At 34.4% G+C, this 12,706-nt stretch overlaps 3 protein-coding genes and 1 non-coding gene across 5 annotated transcripts; 3 read left to right on the forward strand and 1 right to left on the reverse strand.

The window, feature by feature from the left end:
- Positions 1–353: 353 nt before the first annotated feature.
- On the reverse strand, positions 354–2,623 carry LOC111787860 (uncharacterized protein At4g08330, chloroplastic). 2 transcript variants are annotated; one of them, XM_087121391.1, is made up of 3 exons: positions 2,252–2,623; positions 1,265–1,344; positions 354–925 (listed from the first exon to the last, which is right to left on the reverse strand). In XM_087121391.1, the coding sequence occupies exons 2-3, from the start codon at positions 1,291–1,293 to the stop codon at positions 532–534; spliced, it is 423 nt and encodes a 140-aa protein (XP_086977517.1). In that variant the 5' UTR covers positions 1,294–1,344; positions 2,252–2,623; the 3' UTR covers positions 354–531. The 2 variants fall into 2 exon arrangements, with proteins under 2 accessions (XP_086977517.1, XP_023523702.2); XM_023667934.2 differs by lacking the exon at positions 1,265–1,344 and having other exon boundaries at positions 2,252–2,621.
- Positions 2,624–3,651: 1,028 nt separating this feature from the next.
- On the forward strand, positions 3,652–3,723 carry TRNAQ-UUG (transfer RNA glutamine (anticodon UUG)). The gene has a single exon. It is a non-coding gene; the product is annotated as a tRNA-Gln (tRNA).
- A 423-nt stretch (positions 3,724–4,146) lies between these two features.
- On the forward strand, positions 4,147–6,577 carry LOC111787861 (V-type proton ATPase 16 kDa proteolipid subunit). Its single transcript, XM_023667935.2, has 3 exons — positions 4,147–4,365; positions 5,200–5,485; positions 6,153–6,577. Exons 1-3 carry the CDS (start codon positions 4,287–4,289, stop codon positions 6,283–6,285), a joined length of 498 nt encoding a protein of 165 aa, XP_023523703.1. The 5' UTR covers positions 4,147–4,286; the 3' UTR covers positions 6,286–6,577.
- Positions 6,578–8,689: 2,112 nt separating this feature from the next.
- LOC111787862 (EamA-like transporter family protein) lies at positions 8,690–12,685 on the forward strand. The gene is made up of 5 exons (XM_023667937.2): positions 8,690–9,224; positions 9,337–9,586; positions 9,712–9,919; positions 11,726–11,957; positions 12,183–12,685. Exons 1-5 carry the CDS (start codon positions 9,114–9,116, stop codon positions 12,402–12,404), a joined length of 1,023 nt encoding a protein of 340 aa, XP_023523705.1. The 5' UTR covers positions 8,690–9,113; the 3' UTR covers positions 12,405–12,685.
- The last annotated feature ends 21 nt before the right edge of the window (positions 12,686–12,706 follow it).

Raw genomic sequence — 12,706 nt, forward strand, 5'->3', positions numbered from 1 at the left:
TCTTTCAGATTGCTCTAACTGATTCTTACCCCTTTTGCCTCTTTTGTTTGAGCTCTGGTTTTAGAGAACAAAGGAGAAGGTTTGAGCGAGCTTATAGAGGTTTGGTTAAATTTGTTCTTATTTTATGTTACGTCTATATTTAATAGGTCCTTAAGATTTTCAATTTTGTATCAAATGAGTTAATGATTTCTTCTTTCCGGGCCTACTAAATATAAAATAGAAAGTTCTTATATCTAATGGAGTCATTTTTATAAGTTTTGAATATGAAATTTCAAAGTTCAAAAAACTTAGAACCCAAATAAATACAAACTAGAGAAGTAACTTAACCTATAAGTTACTTCGATAAAGCCACATTAAACAATGCTTCGGTAGCTTCGAAACAACTCCCTCGTATAAATCATCCTTTAGTTTGCAGGAACAATAGCTGTGAATCCTTTCAATTACACTTGCTTCCATTTCAGACCCAATTCTTATTCACAAGTAAATAGCACACTCGGAGGAGGACCCATTCAGTAAAGCCTTGTCTCGTGTTTAAATAACTGAGGGGTCAAATTCGTGTGAAGATGAGGGTTGTAAGGCACGAATTTTAACTTCATATTTCGTACACCTAGAGACTTCATTGGGCAAAGATGAATCTGATCCATCTGAAACAAGTGGTGTGGAGAAAGTGTGGCTTGTGTTAGCATTTCCAATATGGTTTCCACACTTTCGACACAGTAGCTTGATTCTTCGACGAAATAAGCCCCATGAGTGCTTCGAGAAATGAGGCACACACTGAAGTTCATCAACCTGAGTAAATCTGCTATCGTCGACGTTTAGAAACGATATGATCCCTCGCTTTATCGACTTACCATACTTAGAGCCGATGGTCGATGTATTGCGGTTAGAAGAGCTCAAGTTCAGTTCATATCCACAAGCACCACAGCTGCATGAAGGAAACCATTGTCATTATAAGTCAGGAAATGCAAATAATACACAGAGAGGTAGCTTAGTTGGTAAGAATCCTGGGATAGCCATGGGATTGGTATTAGGATTCCCACTTTAGTTTAGCTTCCAAATATGATTGGCCAGTGACAGATTTGGAGGATTCCCAATTAGATTTATCAACTCTATCTTCCTCCCTAGAAACAGGGCTTGTTTATTACAAGGTGTCATGAAATGAGAGGATCATGACTAATTCATTTGTTGTCTGGATCAGTCTAAGGCGTTTTTAAGAAGTTATAAGAAGGATTGTAGGCACATTATCTCAATGAAAGTATATAACCCTTTTCTTTGGTCGTCTTCTTGGGACATCCTCTGAGTCGGGATCACAAATCAAATATACATCTACAAAAGTCCTCCCCCCTAGAAAGAGCATCCGAAAGTAGATTTTTAGGTTCGATATTGTCAAGATTGTATTAACCCCTAATCTAAAAAAAAAAAAAAAAAGTCATATTAGTTAAATTCTTTCGTAAAAGCACCATTGGGTAGTTGTTCCTCTTGTTCTCTTCGTGGAACGTGGGAATTGGGTTTAGGTTCGATACTATCGGGATTGTATTAACCCCTAATCTACAAAAGGGTCATACTAGTCAAACTCTTTCATAAAAGCACGCTTAGCTACCAGAGAAAGTAGAGGAAGAATTTAAACATGAAAAAGAAGGAACTGCAATATACAATCCAAACCACCACATGGCAGAGTGATATTATTACGGATGGAAGTTTACAGGTAGGTCAAGTCTCAAGCTCAATCAATAACCCCTCATCACATCTCAATATTAAACTGTGTTCCTCTATAATTGGGTTAAATAAATTCATCAAATTCGAAGAACACTAGCCATCTCCATCATGCTAATAACTACAGGAATTTCCAAAACAGGTCAGGCCAATCAGTGCGCTGCTTCTGCACTGTTACAGCTATTGATACTCTTCCCAATTCCAATTTAAACGCAGAAACCCCAAATATAACTTCACTGTTACCTTAAATCTTTCGAATTCCCCTCGACTACTATCCTATTTAACCTAATTCAATAAATTTTACACCCAAATCAGTCGGATCATATCGTATCAAAGAGCTATCACAACTTCCGAAATACCAATCAGTTCGAAATCGATTAAATTAAGGTAAAAACCAAGAAATCGGGGAATTTCACTCACCCCTCCGATCAGAACGAAAAAAGAAAGTAATTCAGAGACCAGTAGAGCAGAAACAGATATTTGTAGAACTAAATATTAACTATACAGTAAGCGATATAAGCCAGAGATTAAATTGAACCTGTAATAAACATCTCGGCGAGACGAAGCAGAGTAGAGAGAGGTCGACGAAAAGGACTGTACGTGGTGAGTTCCGTCGGTGTAATCGCTTCCGAAATCCGGCGACTGCGTCATTCCTCCGGTTCAGAATACGACACTGACTCCGACGCTGGCTGCAACGGTCGACGGAGATTTCGAGGTCGTAAACGACGAATCGCGGTTACAAACAACAATAATGAACAAGTTCGGAGTTAATCTTAGCGAACTCGAAAGAATAACAGAAGATGTGACCTAAGAGAAAAATCGCAGTTTCTAAGAGACGAAGTGTGGTGAATTGGAAGAACAACCGCTGCTTGAAGAACAGAAATTGAAGAAATATATGGAAACAAAAATAATAATAATAAAGGAAAATTATGGTTTTTTATATATTTTTTTTTAAAAAATAAATAAATAAATATATATATATATATATATATATATATATTAGATTGAGACCTTTCACGTTAAATTAAATTTTCTAAAAAAAAGGAAATTATTATGTGGGGTAATATTAATTGGTATATTTCTATTTCCAAATCTTTTTTTTTTAATTACAAAAAATTACAAATTTTCTTTAAATTTTTTTTCATAAATATAACATAATATTTTTCATAATTATTAAATCATCAAAATTAAGATTTTATATTAATTAAATTACATCGATGATAAATAATATCTTAATTTATTATTTTTAATTCAAGAGATATTAGTTAGTCCATGTGGCATGGTCAATCCTTGATTAATCTATTGCTGACGTGGAATTATTGTAATTTTCTTAAAACGATAAAATTACAATGTATTTAATATAATCATGTTATAATTTTGAGCATATTTTTATTTTATAATATGGATTATTATTATTATTATTATTATTATTTATTTCCTCCATCTATTAAATCGTACCGACATTGCCTGTAAATTAGCCGACACGCTAACGGTCTCCGGTTTGACTCGGCATCTATTTTTTTTTTCTTTTTATTTATTTGTTTTAAATTATATATCTGGGAATTATTGCCAAACGCGCCGTGTCCTTTTCAACAAAATAAATAAATAAATGCCACATATTTCTTTTGTGAAAAAAAAAATAAAAATAAAAATACTTACATGGAAAATCACACACCATTTAATCCAACGTGGCTAAACATTCCACGTCAGGAAAGTCATTAATAATTTAACCAATTTAACTATATTTGTGTTGATAATTTATGGCTTGGTCAAACTTAATTTTGAGGGCAAAAAATTGATTTTATTAAAATTATAAAGTTTATAAATATTTTATATGAATATTTAATGAAGTGAAAATTGATAAGTTATGAGTTAAATTGGTAGGAACCTATTTTAATAATAAAGTTAATTATAACCTACAATTTCTACCTCAAAACGGGTTCTATGGTGTAGTGGTTAGCACTCTGGACTTTGAATCCAGCGACCTGGGTTCGACTCCCGGTAGGACCTATTTTTTTTTTTCTTTATATTTTGATTTTCATTTTTAAGGCAAATAAATAATCCTTTTATTTTATTTTTTTTTCCACTGGGGGAAATTATCTTTATATTGGCAAAGAAGGTAAATCATTATTTTAAAAAAATGTTTAAAATATATAAATACGCTATATTAATAAAAATATACTTGAATTTTGTAATTTTTTTAAAAAAATATTTATGAATTTTAAAAATAAATGAATATAAATATATACACGTATTGTTTTAAAATATTCCATAAAAGTCCCTGGATAAAACACAAACCAGAATCCCACAGCCCAAAGTCCCAAGGTTCCGGTGGCTACACGTTCCACATCACTTACGGTAAATACGGATAAAAGGAGGGGTATTATGGTACTTTCAGTTTATTCATCGACTGCTCTCCTCTTACTCTACTCGCCTTCTCCAGCTTATATTTCCCGAATCACCGGCTTTGCTATATCTTCATCTAGAGAAGAACAAAAAGAAGCCCTAGAAAAGCTTGCCGGAGCGTTGAGAACCGGGATCGGATTCCGAAGCTAATATCGGTTGTTAATCCAATGGCGTCTACTTTTAGCGGCGATGAAACTGCTCCGTTCTTCGGCTTCCTTGGGGCCGCTGCTGCTCTTGTTTTCTCCTGTAAATTTCGCATCTATATCTTCTTTTACTTTCCATTTTTCTGTTTGCGATGCGGCATGGATCGATTAGATTAGTTCTAAGGGTGTAATTCCAGTTTGTCCGCTGATTGAATTTGATTTAAGATGGGAATTCAATTGGGATAATGAAGTTTGAGGTGGCTCAGTTGACGGGGATGAATCTTTTGTGATTGGCCAATTTGGAGATTTTTTTTTCTTTGGTTTCTTGGATTTAAATGGCGTGAATCTGTTTTCCTGTTCTACTTTTAGAAATTGGGTTAATTTGCAATGAGATGATATGGGGAAATTTGGTCGATCCTGTGGCCGATCGGACTGGATCCTATACTGTTTTATTCTCATTTTTCATTCCATTTCCCGTTTCTATCATTGGGTTAGATATGCTAAACTTCCGACTGCAAAGATGTCTTTTATTTTTCCTCTTTTTATTTATTTATTATTATTATTATTTTGTTTGATCTTGCTAATAAGTGAGATTCTGACGAAAAAAAATTCACTCCTGGAAACTCCGATCCAATTTAGAGCCAGTGTTTATTTATCTCTGAGAGAAATAGCCTGAGAATCTGGATTGCTCGCCCTCTCGAAGATGGTCCAAAGGTTTTTGCCTTTTTGGTAAAATTTGTTCATACTTCTTCTAATGCCTTTTGTACTATGTATTCCATCGCAACATATAGGGATCTGTTGTGTGTGTGTGCTTTTTTTCCCACCAAATTAATGCATAAACATGTTGACGACCTATCTTTTCCGAACTGGAGCACCCAACTATCCAATTGAAGTCGTAGTATAAAGAAACTGGCGCTAATTCTTTATGTTTTTACAGGCATGGGTGCTGCTTATGGGACTGCAAAGAGTGGAGTTGGAGTGGCCTCCATGGGAGTTATGAGGCCTGAGCTCGTCATGAAATCTATTGTTCCTGTTGTCATGGCAGGAGTGTTGGGTATTTATGGGTTGATCATCGCTGTTATTATTAGTACTGGAATAAACCCAAAAGCAAAGTCATACTATTTGTTTGATGGGTATGCTCATCTTTCTTCTGGACTTGCTTGTGGTCTTGCTGGTCTCTCTGCAGGAATGGCAATTGGGATTGTTGGCGATGCCGGTGTTCGGTAATATTTATACTCTCTATAACCCTTTTGGCTGTTAATTACCCTGAATGGCTATGTTTCTGAGTTCTGAATTTCATAAACGCTACAACTGTGCAAAGTTGCAAGTGTTACGTAAGGTGGATGATAATTGCATCTAGTGTTTGAATTCGTTATGCTTTGGCATCGAATGTGTTAGAAGGTTAGAATTTGAGAATAGTTACTTGAACTAGAATTTTGGGACTAGGCATTGATGCTGGCTTATACTGTACTGTACTGTTCCTGTGATGTCCCACATTGGTTGGGGAGGAGAATAAATTACCCTTTATAAAGGTGTGGAAACCTTCCCCTAGCAGACGCGTTTTAAAGCATTGAGGGGGAGCCCAAAAGGGAAAGCCCAAAGAGGACATTATATGTTAGCGGTGGATCTGAGCTGTTACAGTTCCAGATCTTAAAGTTCGAAATCCGAGCTGCAAAATTTTCCCATCCTTTAGTGTTAGTGTTTGTGTTTGTTTCTTCTTTCATTCATCTGTACTTTTTGTCTTCTAGAGCATTGGATAATGATAGCAAGATGCTGCATGATTTACAGATCATTTTCTGTTCTCTTTCTGGTTCATTACTTAGTTACACAAATCATATTCTAGCTCCTTCCTCACATGTTTTATCGGCTTTCTGTACTTGATGCACTCAGGGCCAATGCACAACAACCTAAGCTCTTTGTTGGAATGATTCTCATCCTCATCTTTGCTGAAGCTCTTGCCCTCTACGGTCTTATTGTTGGTATCATTCTCTCTTCTCGGGCGGGTCAATCTCGTGCGGATTGAACGACGAGCGACGCCAAGTTCATCCTTCATCTTTGAATTTGTTATCCAAATGTTTCAAGGAGATTTTGTTACTATGTTTCTTCTGTTCATGTCAAACCTGAACCTATGTATTTTATTGAGTGATGGTAATGAGCAGGTTTTATGACAAACCTCCATGCTCATCTCCTCATTTGTGTGATATTCTTTCCAGTTTTAGTCAGTACACTTGAGTTGTGGACTGATTCTATGTGGTCGTTACCTTACGATGCAGATTCCGTTGAGAATAAAAATTCATTACAATGTTGGATGAAAAGCGAACGTAAGAAGTCACTACTGCAACGACTATAAAACTTTCATGAAAGTTATATGACTATATTGTAAATTTTGAAAGAATGTATTTTCAAATATGGTGCCATAGATATGGACTCATTTTAAAAGATCATCAATGGACGTCTTCTTTCTAGTCACTCCAAGACACCAACCACCAGAAGTTTTGTTTTCTTTGACGTTGTGTTTACGTTTAAATTAATGATCGTTCAACGATTCAAAATAAATTATAAACTTGATTCTAAGTTGATCATTCATACCTTTCGACTCATAAATGTGGATTTCGGGCTCGTTGTTTCATCTAGCTTATGTTTTTCAGGTAGTATTCAGACTTATTTTTGTTTCACAACGAAAGCTCCTCTCATTAATATACGTGTCTCTAATGAATCAAAGTTAAATGTTTGGACGGTTGAGGAGTTTTGTGATAAACATCTATCCTTTGCATCTATTTAAAAAGAAACTATTTAAAACTTTTTTTTAGACAAAATATTATTTAACATCTAATTTTTGGAGAAAAAGTATTATTATTATTTTGTAAAAAATAGATATTTAATGTTATTAATGAGCTGTGTACGTGTTGCAAACCAATGCAACGGTATCAAAAAAAATGTTCCCTTCTTAAGAATCTTCCAAAAATACATTATTCAAATAATAATAAATAATAATAATAATAAATCCGAATCTGTAACTCAAACACCGACATTGTTGGCGTCCCTATTAAATTTTTATAATATTTAAATTAAAAATTAGTTTTTTTAATGGTTAAAAGACGATGCTGTAATATTAATATTTACGTTTTTAATAAAAAAAATATTATTCTTATTATTATTATTATTATTATTTAACTAAATTTAATAAAAAATAAAATCAACGGTAGAGATTAATTTTAAAATTTATTAAAACTACACCAACTAAATATTAAAGTCAAACAATTCAATAAATATTATATAAATAGAAATGAAAAAAAAAAGGTTTTATTATTATTATTATTATTATTATTATTATTATTATTATTATTATTATTATTATTATTATTATTATTTGAAAGACTTGTTTTAATTGTGCTAACTTAACGCATACATTTTTATTATTAAAAATAATAATAATAAATAAATAAATAAATAAATAAATAAAAAGCTATTTTGCTTCCTAAGAAATTGACCAAACAATTGGCCGACTCTTTCATGCCATATTCTCAGATCTGGCCCTTTTAATTAATTAATTAAATTTTAATTTCATAATATAATATTAAAATATCAATTTTACCCAACTCGAACATGGTTAAAATACATTATTACTGCTTACGTAAATTAAATATGTCTATAATAAAATAATATTAATAATTGAAACTCCACCTTAGCACCCATTTGAAGAAACTATGAATTATCAACAAATTATATTTAAGAATAATAAATGCAATTTAATTTAAAATTTTAGTTCAACCAAATTTAGGGTTTATCTTGAAACTAACGCATCTATTTAATTTAATTTTAATTTTAATTTTAATTTAAAACCCACTCCAATTGGCTAATAATGTTTCATTAATTTCCCTATTACCATCAAATTAAACTCCACTTGTATAATTAATATTCCCTAAACTACCTAACGCTTGCATTAACTATCAAAATTATAATTATATATATCTCATTTATTTTATTTTATTTATAAAATTTCAAATTATTTATTTTTCCATCAAAGAAAAAATATATATATTTTTTAAAAGTTAATAAATAAAATATTAAAAGGGGAAAAATAAGGTGCAGCCGTTACTAGTGAAACCGGTCCCATAATGTAATTAATTAATTTATCAGATTCCGGCGTTACCAGTGCCAGCGCATCCGTAATGCTTCAAAAAGAAAAACAAATTAAAAGGAGAGAATAAAAAGAAGCAAATTATTATTATTATTATTATGATTATTATTATTTTGAAGTAATCCAACGGTGGAGAGATGGGTCAACGTTCTGTAATCCGTCAAGAACAATAAACGAACGGGTGAGATTGTCTGACGTGGCGAAGTGCCTTAAGGAAAGGACACGTGGCGAGTGGGATCCACAATCCCCCCATGGCTTTTGGGGCGGGCTTTTGAGAAGAGAAGACGAAGACCCTGTGTGTTTGGTTTGGGGAAAATAAAAAGGCCGAAGAGAAGCCATGGACAGCGCCAAATTCCATTTCTCAATTTCTCGATTTCTCGATCAATCGCCATAGCCATAGCTTTGGAATGAAAGAGAGCTCGAGCTATGGGCTCGACAAAGTGAAGCGTTGTTCGGATTTGAATTAGAGAGAGAGAAAGAGGAGTGCGATCCTCGGCGGAAGCATGCTTATTGCGTTGTTGGGCGCAAATTCATCCGTTTCTCATACTCTAACTTCTAGCTGCTAAACCAATTTTTTCAGGTTGCTGAATTGAGTGGTTTCGAATTTGGAAATTCCGGTGGAGTTTTGTTTAATTGAGAGAATTTCGGTGTAATTGGGAGTTTGCGCTGGGTAATCTGGGGTCTGAGGCGAGAGCGAGAGAGATAGAGAGATGGAGGAGGCTTGGTTGTGTCAGTGGAGCACCATTAGATCTCTCGTTGCAATTCTTCAATGGTGGGGTTTCAATGTTACCGTCATTATCATGAACAAGTGGATCTTTCAGGTCTGTGCTGAATTTCGCCATTTCTTCCATTTCTTCACTTTTTGCTTCTAGATTGATTATTCGTTAGATGTTTACGTTGGTTGTGAATTGATCTGTTATTTGTTTTCTGCAGAAATTGGATTTTAAATTTCCTCTAACAGTGTCTTGTATTCACTTCATCTGCTCTGCGATTGGAGCGTATATCGCGATTAAAGTGTTGAAGGTTAAGCCGCTCATTTCTGTTGACCCTGAAGATCGGTGGAGACGGATATTCCCCATGTCGTTTGTGTTTTGTATTAACATAGTTTTGGGGAATGTGAGCTTGCGTTATATTCCGGTTTCTTTTATGCAGACAATAAAGTCCTTCACTCCTGCAACCACTGGTGCGGTTTTGAATTCAAATTGCTTCCTGATTATATGTTGTTTGTCATTGTTCTTAGTTTTTCATTTCGAGATTTTCAATTTTAAATTGTGGGGTTAATTTCTTCAATTCAATTCGTTCTACCAGTTGTCTTGCAATGGCTCGTATGGAGAAAGTACTTTGACTGGAGAATATGGGCATCTCTGATACCTATTGTTGGAGGAATTCTTCTTACTTCTGTGACTGAGATGAGCTTTAATATGCTTGGATTTTGTGCTGCCTTATTTGGTTGTTTAGCTACCTCCACAAAGACCATCCTTGCAGAATCCTTATTACATGGATACAAGTTTGACAGGTACAGCCTTTATGCGTGGTTAATTCTTTTGGATTCAGTGTTTCTTTTTAAACCAAGTTTCATCCTGATTTCCTGTTTGTCGCATTTTTTTTTCTGGGTTTAGATAGATCCTTGAATTATAGTGTTATTGCTTGAAAACCCCAAATTATAGTTAACCTTAACGTACAGATCTTTGATGTGTTCGTTATTGTTTATGAAACCTTTTCGATTTTGAAACCGAGTATCATTTATGGAATTGGTAGGATTATATTATTTATATCATAATGGTGGTGCGATTGATTGAGCAAAGGTTTCTAGTGTGCATTTTTAGCTCAATCAAAATGGAGGCTCTACTTTTAGGAGGAAGAAAGTGACAAGCCGAGCACTGCATCTGCCTAGCTCAATTGTTGGGGTAACTTGTGCAGATATTGGAAGCAGTAGCTTGGTATTTGTTATTCATATCATAGATACAGAACAGCCGAATCTCATCTAGGCCGCCCTTGGTTATCTTATAGACATATGTCAAATATAAATTAAAACCTGCAAAGACTTCCAAATAGGACATATTCATATGCATGAAGCAGTCGCTAGTTTTTGTTGGATGAATTGGAAAAAAACTTGATGGTGTTTTCTAGACTACATTGAATTAGTAGCACAGTTCCAGCGAGGTAAATTTCATTCATGTACTTTCTTCATTATTCTTCAGTTTTTACCACTTTCTTTCATCTAGCTGTCTCTCTCTCTGTTTTTTTTTTGCTCATCTTTGAGTCTAAAGAAAACGCTGCTACCTCTGGAGATCAATTCTGCCATTAGTGGTTTTTTTTTTTTTTTTTTTTTTTTTTTTTTTTTTTTTTGCTCCAGACTGTTTTATTCTCTCTTTAGCAATTCAACCCTTTTTAATTTTCTATTGATGCCTGCCAATGGTATCAAAATACCACGCGGTCAGTTCCCTTCCTCGCATCCTCCTTTTTTACTAAAAACGTAAAAGTGGATTCTTACTATGGGAATCACGAGTACCTCAGCTTAGTTAGTGTGTTAGTGTCCATCTCAAATTATATTCTGATACTCATCAGTCACTCAAATTATATTTTTTTATTACTATTCTTGTCTACTAAGTTGCATATGTTGTGGCACTGAGGCACGTTTTCGCCCTCCTTCACAACAAAAGACAAAGACAACTAGATAGTAATGAATATTGAAATTAATTATGGAACCAATTGTGGATACCTTTTAAAATTACATAATTGTACGAATACATGTGATTTTGAATTTTCTTTCAATGTTTTTGATATAGAACGTTTAATCATTAAAAAATTTACTGATTTTTTTTTTTTTCTTTATAAGTATTCGTCATAAGGTGATGCATTATTGAGATGCATTTAATGAAGAACTATTGTTATTATTTAGTCTTCTTGTTTGTAATCTTGATTTTATACTTATAATCCTTATATTGAACATCCGAATGACTGCAAGTATGTTCTGGATATGCACACATCATGCTCCTTTGTGCAGCCACGTTTTTTTTAATACTGCACATTTGCGTTCCATGTTGTATCCTTCTTCGATGTACATGTACTATATTGGCATGGATGGTTAAATTAAATGGCTCCTTCCTCCCTCATTATGACATGGTGAATGAACCTTCAAATCTTTTCATATTAACCCGTTCTTTCTCATATTATTCCTTCTTCCCCCTCCCCTGCTAGTTGCTATTTTCCATTGATTCTCTACTTTCGAACAAACAGTGATTCTGTTCTAATGATTCTTTGTTCTTTTGTTGCTAATAATGTTTGAACTTTGGTGTTTGTTTTCTTTTTGACACACCAGCATTAATACGGTGTATTATATGGCACCTTTTGCAACCATGATCTTGGCAGTACCTGCAATGCTCCTTGAAGGAAATGGGGTTCTTGATTGGCTTCACACACACCAGTTTGTAGGCTCGTCCCTCATCATCATTTTCGGCTCTGGGGTGATGGCCTTCTGTCTTAACTTCTCCATATTTTATGTGATTCATTCCACAACTGCTGTGACGTTTAATGTTGCTGGAAACCTTAAGGTAAGATTATTGTGTTCCAGTTATCTGCATACATCATCCTTGCCAACGATACTGACCAGGCAACTTGATTTTTACCTTTTGGAATCAATGCTCTCTTATGACCTCATCTGGATTATAGTCTAAAAGATCATTATAATTCCTTTGTTTTTTCTTAAATTCCGTATATAAATTCCCTTTCCTGGTATAATACTTTGGTGAGTCACATTTGAGCTTTCATTATGCCAGGTAGCTGTAGCTGTCCTCGTTTCATGGTCGATATTTCGAAACCCAATTTCAATGTTAAATGCAGTTGGATGTGCAATTACGCTCCTGGGTTGTACATTCTATGGCTATGTAAGACACCTTCTCTCACAGCAGCCACCTGGAACCCCTCGAACGCCTCGGACCCCTCGGAGTCGGATGGAGCTGCTCCCCCTTGTAAATGACAAATTAGATGATAAGGTCTAATTAGTGTCGCAGTTGAGGTTCTTGGTAGTTGACACACCGGTAGTAGAGAAGAGGAATCCAAAAGAATATAACACCAGAATACTCGTGGCATGTTCGTCCTGTCCACTTGCTTTAGGCGACTTCAACTTTTTTTCTTTTTTCCATTCATAATGCTATATCTATATCTCCCCTCCATCTCCCCTCCATCTATTTGTTGTTTGTAGCTTTAGCATATTTATGCGCGACTGGTATTACCTTTTCTATGAGTAGTTATCTTATGTCTCTGATTAAAGAGGCAGTTATTGCCAGTGTTCCAAATATTT

The sequence above is a fragment of the Cucurbita pepo genome, chromosome 2 (genome assembly GCF_057944985.1).
Source record: "Cucurbita pepo subsp. pepo isolate OVF chromosome 2, ASM5794498v1, whole genome shotgun sequence".
NCBI lineage: Eukaryota > Viridiplantae > Streptophyta > Magnoliopsida > Cucurbitales > Cucurbitaceae > Cucurbita > Cucurbita pepo.

What these genes read in the sequence shown, in the direction of transcription:
- LOC111787862 (XM_023667937.2), top strand. Translation starts at nt 9,114, where the DNA reads ATGGAGGAGGCTTGGTTGTGTCAGTGGAGCACCATTAGATCTCTCGTT. An exon ending in CATGGATACAAGTTTGACAG is followed by an intron (nt 9,920 to 11,725) that starts GTACAGCCTTTA and finishes TTGACACACCAG; the next exon opens with CATTAATACGGTGTATTATA. An exon ending in ATGTTGCTGGAAACCTTAAG is followed by an intron (nt 11,958 to 12,182) that starts GTAAGATTATTG and finishes TCATTATGCCAG; the next exon opens with GTAGCTGTAGCTGTCCTCGT.
- LOC111787860 (XM_023667934.2), bottom strand. Translation starts at nt 2,364, where the DNA reads ATGACGCAGTCGCCGGATTTCGGAAGCGATTACACCGACGGAACTCAC. An exon ending in CGCCGAGATGTTTATTACAG is followed by an intron (nt 926 to 2,251) that starts GTTCAATTTAAT and finishes TCCTTCATGCAG; the next exon opens with CTGTGGTGCTTGTGGATATG.
- LOC111787861 (XM_023667935.2), top strand. Translation starts at nt 4,287, where the DNA reads ATGGCGTCTACTTTTAGCGGCGATGAAACTGCTCCGTTCTTCGGCTTC. An exon ending in TGCTGCTCTTGTTTTCTCCT is followed by an intron (nt 4,366 to 5,199) that starts GTAAATTTCGCA and finishes ATGTTTTTACAG; the next exon opens with GCATGGGTGCTGCTTATGGG. An exon ending in GTTGGCGATGCCGGTGTTCG is followed by an intron (nt 5,486 to 6,152) that starts GTAATATTTATA and finishes TGATGCACTCAG; the next exon opens with GGCCAATGCACAACAACCTA.